This window comes from Xiphophorus couchianus, chromosome 2, assembly GCF_001444195.1.
Source record: "Xiphophorus couchianus chromosome 2, X_couchianus-1.0, whole genome shotgun sequence".
In the NCBI taxonomy this organism is placed as follows: Eukaryota; Metazoa; Chordata; class Actinopteri; order Cyprinodontiformes; family Poeciliidae; genus Xiphophorus; species Xiphophorus couchianus.
The window spans coordinates 33263130-33269020 of NC_040229.1; the positions used below are offsets into that span (position 1 = coordinate 33263130).

Genomic DNA, 5891 nt, shown 5'->3' on the forward strand with positions numbered 1-5891 from the left:
TCATCCCCACAGCCTGCGCCACAGAAAGCAAGCCGGATGATGAAAAGAAGGTCAAGAGTCAGATGGATGAACAGGAGGCAGAGAGAGGACAAGCAAGCTGTGGAGATACAGTGCCTCCAACCAAGCAGCTACTTTCACAAGAGGTAGAAGTACCCAGATGCACTTCATCTGACAAGACTTCTACTGTGATAGAGAGACCTCCTGTTCTACCCAGGAAAGTGGAAAAGTTATCTGTAAACCTTGCATCTGAGAGAAAGAGTCCGACCAGAATCTCAGCTTCCTCACCATTGCAAGAAAAAGTCCACAACACGTTGCCAGTTGGCTCTAAATCCACAGAGATATCCCGCATAAGCCCATCCTCCCAGAAAAACAGATCTGTCGCTTTGGATCAGGGTAATAACCCACAAGGGAAAGGAGAGGCACTGTCCCCACAGCACACAAAGATGGCTGAGCCAGCAGAGCACAGAACTGAGCCCTGTCTGTTTGACTGATGCACACAACAGTCTGACCTGGAAGAGCTCTGTCACACCACTGAGGTCAGGAAGTACGGGGGTAGGAATCTCATGTAATGTGAATGTCCTACTCTTTTGTTTTTGTTTTTCAGCAGCATCGTTGTGTTTCTCATCATAGTGTGGGCAAGGCCAGCTTCACAGTTAATTCTTGAGATGAATAATCTTCTTGCACGCTTTTCACTGGAGGGATGAATCTAACATAGATTATGCTAATTTCTGTTATTGAATTCAAGTTTATGCTGATTTGATTTATGTGGTCTTTGCTTGTTCTTACCAAAAGGCCAAAATGTTAGCTGGAGCTAGTTAGCATGCACCAATGTGTGTCTGCTGAATGGGTTGATGAAGCTGACAGGTCGTCTTCTGACATAGGATAATTGTTTTGGTACTATTATTTTGTTATCAAACTTAGAGTTTTTAACCACTAGCATGTTGGGTTTTATGTCACCTCACCTTTAACATTAAATATGGATTTATGTACTGTTAAGAAAGACTCATTCAACATATTTATGTTTCAACATTTCAGCATATGTCAAAAATATTTATTTACACATTTTACCCACACTTTCTTGTTATACATTTAAAAGTATGCTTCACACAGTGAACTTGATGGTTATAGTATTTTGTTTGTTTTTAGTTTTTAATCTTCTGGAAATGAGCAATGAAGTTACTTTGTTACTTAGATTTTTTTTTTTATGCAGTAGTTCAGGGAATTCTGATTATGACCCATCACAATATTGGCTGCAGTAAATAACTCCTTTATCTCTGATGAAACAAAAAAATAGTTTTCAAACTAATGTTACTGTTTTTATTTATTTATTTTTCATTATTATTATTTTTATTTTATTTTGTTATGTTAAAACAACTCCAGTCTCAACAACGTTAATAAAATAGAGATTCAGGCATTTTTTTCTCAATGGTTTGAACCAGCATTTTTTTTTTGGAGTAGAGTTTTATAAAGCTTTCTAAAAATAAACTACATATATATTTGATACGGCAGCATGTCTGAAGAACTAAAAAACAGTGAGGGCAGGTTTAACAATAACCTTGCAAAACTATTAATTGGAGAAAGAAAAGTTTAAAACAATGAATATTCTGAACACAGAATAGCTACATTCCACCTGCTGTTTCACAGTTCTGTGTTTGTATGAAAGGTCATTGTCAGTAGACCTGGATATTTAGTCATGTGGAAGTTCATCCTTCATGAGAATTAGTTCCAAGTTCACCTCACATTGATTAGAACGGAAATTATGCATGTACATTGCTTACTACCATTATATTCTGAACAAATAACAATCCTTACACAAAGTGAACAATGAACATTTGTGTTCATAATTCTTTTTGATTCAAAGCTGTTCATTTGACTTTTTGTTATTATTCAAAATGTGCTATTTGACATCTCTTTAGTATTTGTTGTACAGACTCTGCATCAAGTCCATGTTGCAGAGTAAATCTCACTTTCACCTCTCTTATTGCTTTAGTTGTGAAAAAGAAACGTATTACTAAAGGAAGCAAAACGTAAAACTATTGTTTTGATCATGACTTCAACAGCACTTTAAGCCTGATAAGCTTATTTAATATAATGTCCTGGTTCTGTTTAAACATGATAGAGAAAAGGTCAAAGTAACAGAGTCCATTAAGCTGAAGCCTTATTACTCAGTTGGTGTTTTGTAAATGCAAACCTACACTCTCTGTGTGCATGCTAATCACAGAGATGGAGTGCAAACACAACACAGTGTGGCTGGAGCACCAACCTGCAGCCGATGTTAAGTTTAAGCTGAGAAAGCAGGTACTGTTGTCAATGTAAGAGTGAACGGAAAGGCAGACATTATCTATAGTGGCTCCGGTTGAAGACTAATGTGTTGTTTAACTGCCTAAAGTCACCAAGCGCTTGCCTATGAAGGAATGTTGCAACTCTTTTCCACATGAAGTATCAAGCATTGGTTTCAAATGTCTCTCAGTTTTCTCTCTTAATAGGTTTAAATATCGCAAAAAGAGAAATGCTCTCTGTTCATCTTCATCTTAGAACAGCATTGTAAAATTCAAAGATCCACAAAACAAAAAATGAATTCACCAGAACATGTTCACACTGAACACATAGACATATGGAGAATGGAGTTGTTTTAAAATTTCTTATTTTATTTAGCTGTTAGCTCTGAAACAAGACATTGAGACAGTTACCTTTTCAAAGGTAGGGTTTCTTATGTCTGCACAGCAGAACCTTACATAAAAAGCTACATGCTAAGTTCAGGTAAACATGTATAAAATATTGTTTTAAACTAATTAAACTCTATTTCTGAAACATGTGAGCACTTCAAAACTTATTAGTACAATTATGCTCCAGCACTTACACAACGGATTCATAATGGATAAAAAAAAATGCTCGTAGTTTGATAGTGATCATTGGGACACTGCTAGCAGTGTCCCCTTGCAGCAGTGGTTAAAAGTTGATTATATCATGTAATTTCCTTCAAAGTCAAAAGAATCTAAAATGAAGTTCCTGTTACAGTTCCTATATGGGAACACATTTTTACATAAATGCTGTCAGATTTGTAATTTATTTTTTGTCACCAGTCATATTGTCGTTACTTTATGAGGGATCATTTTTCACCAGCTCAGTAGTTCACCTGGTCTTTATGTGTCATCTGATGCTATGTCAGATACCAACACCACATTGTGATTTAGCTTTGAAACTCTCAGGGCAGCTGTGAGAAACGACGTGGGATTTTTCTAAACTGTTATGTTCTCTTTAACTTGCACGTACAGAATATTTACAAAACTGCATAAATCAAATTAGTTTGAACAGAGTGTAAATCTATACCTATACTTGTTATCAATTAATAAAAAAAGTATTGACATGTGTTCTACTTCATTTTGTTGCCATTATTCTGGTATTGCTGCCTTTTTTGTTACTAATAATCTAATAAGAAGCTAAAGGAATGAATTTGTACTCTAGACATTGAACATCTTGATAAGTGATAACTTTTGGACTCAGAAGTTTTTACAGCAATCAGCTTTAAAACATGTTAAACTGTTTCTAAATGTTTGAAATGTTACAAACAGTTCCAATCAAACTATTATTTTCGTTGCTGTTAACTATCAAAATGTATCAAATGGTCTATTTAATTTTCTGGGTAGGTAAACTCTAGGTTTACATGAGAAATTTGGCTTCAACTTTTCCGTTTTTATCGAACTAGAGCAGCTTTGGTTTATCCAGAGTCATGATTCCCCAGTTTGACCCTGATGCAGGCCACAATTACTGCCACATGGATGAGGTAAGTGAAAATAATTCATTTTGAACTGTCTGGAGCAGCAGCAGGCAAGGGAAACCGGTGTGGGGGAAGAGCTGAGTGATTAATTCAGATATGCAGAATTATAAAAATGATGCGTGCAGAGGAAGGAGATGGGTTGCTCACACCGCTGATGGTGAATGTGGCGATCTGGAGAGAAGTGCATATATTCTCTGAAGATGAGAACGGGTGAGCGGTTCTGATGATGCTGGTTTCTTACAGGTGTTTCCAGCAGCTTGTCACAGTGGAACGGCGTTGCAAAATGGAATCCAGAGCAACAGAACCAGGAGGTGATCTGAACAGTGGCTTGAGATAGACAGAGGTGGGGAGTCAGAGAAGCAGGTGACAGACTGAAGGAGTGATGTGGGCTGATTGTGGTGGTCCCAGTGAGGTCAGTTACAAAACTGCATAAATCAAATTGCTTGATTTATGCAGCTATACAGCATAAACGTTTATGCAGAATGTTTATGTTTGGAACATAAACATTCTGCGGGTGTTCAGGTATAAGACACTGGTTAGTGCTGCACTACTCACCAGTGAGGTCAGTACTGCAGGAGGTCATTGACAGAGAAGGGTAAACTAGACCCAAACTTCACTGTTGGAAGCATCTACCTGCAGAATGAGCTGGAATGAGGAGTCAGAGAAATGAGGAGAAGACTTGGTCTGCTTTAGGGGGTCCTGATGAAGACTTTCTTTGTGGAGATGAGTTCAGTGAGGAGAGCAACAATCAGTCCGAAGTCGCTAATGAATCTACTGCAGAAGTTTGTGAACCCCAGGAGACTCTACGTCTATTTCCTGGAGTCAGGGATGGGCCACTCCTGGACTGCACAGACCTTTACTGAATCTATCTTCACCTGCCCACCTGCAGAGATGTAACCCAAAAAAGTTATAGAAGACACATGGAGCTCACATTTTTCTGCTTTCACAAAGAAGTTATTTTCTAGAAGGCATTAGAGGACTTTTTTAACATGGACCCGGTGTTCGTCCAAGATGTTGGAGAAGATCAGGAGGTCATTCAGATACACAAAGATGTTAAGATAGTCATGGAGAATGCTATTCAGGACCTGAAAACCCCAAAAGCCATGACGAACTACTCAAAATGTCCAAAGTGAGTCTTGAATGTGGTGTTCTCTGTAGAAACAGACCAGGTGATATGCAAGACAAGTTGTTGCTTTCTGGACCCACTCAAAAGCAGATGATATCAGAGGGAGTGAGTAAGTATTCTTTATGGTGATCTGATTCTGATTCAACCCTCAATAGTTAATGCAGTGTGAGGGATTTTTTATGTTCAGTGGCAAAAAAAAAAATCCAACCCCCACTGGAGAGAACAAAGAGCAAATGATACTGGGACTGAGAAAGACATTGGTAACTTTTTCTATAGCTCTTTGGATTTTGACAGATTGTGAAGTTGACCTGAAGGTAGGGGGACCCTCTTAATCTTAGGGACAATGAGGTGGTAGAGAGACAGAGTTAACTTTTTGTTGAAGTCTTACTTGAGATTAACTCAGTATTCTGTGAGAATAGTGGATAACTTAATTTACAGCCACTGGGGTAAGTTCCAGGGGATTTTTAGGAATGGTGGCATGTAGCAGTTCTTGTGACAGTGCTCCAGGACATAAGATAGGCTGACAAATTACTGAAAAGTTGGCGCATGCTCTGGGTTATCAACCCAGTGAGACAAAAAAACACAGCAGTTTAAAATAAGAGATTTGAGTAAAACCACTGTTACAGAAGGGAGAAAACTATGTAAAGCCACTGACATGATCTCCAATAGCTTCCTGACCCACATGTGGAAATCAGACTCAGAAACAAAATTATAAATATTAAGGTAAGAATGTGAAGATCCTCTGTCAGGAGACACCAAACATTCACACACCAAAACAAAAACACTCACATGGATCCCAACATCTACACCAAGAACAATCGTTTATAAGCATCTTTGTGTGAATATATTCGTAGGTAAAATATTTAAATAAATAAAACTGTGGAGGTTATTTTTCTATAGCTTAAAGTTAAAGATGTCTTCTTTGTATCCCTGTTTCACTTTTAGACAACTAATGGGCATTTAAAGGAAAATCAAGCAGCTTCTAAA

At 37.8% G+C, this 5891-nt stretch overlaps 1 protein-coding gene across 2 annotated transcripts in view; it reads left to right on the top strand.

The window, feature by feature from the left end:
• carmil2 (capping protein regulator and myosin 1 linker 2) overlaps positions 1 to 3381 on the top strand; it is a 46816-nt gene extending 43435 nt beyond the window's left edge. For both annotated transcript variants that reach the window (XM_028033963.1, XM_028033971.1), the window contains exon 41: positions 13 to 3381. In XM_028033963.1, coding sequence (XP_027889764.1) covers positions 13 to 491 — 479 coding nt within the window. In that variant the 3' untranslated portion in view covers positions 492 to 3381. The remainder of the gene's footprint in view (positions 1 to 12) is intronic.
• Positions 3382 to 5891: the final 2510 nt, after the last annotated feature.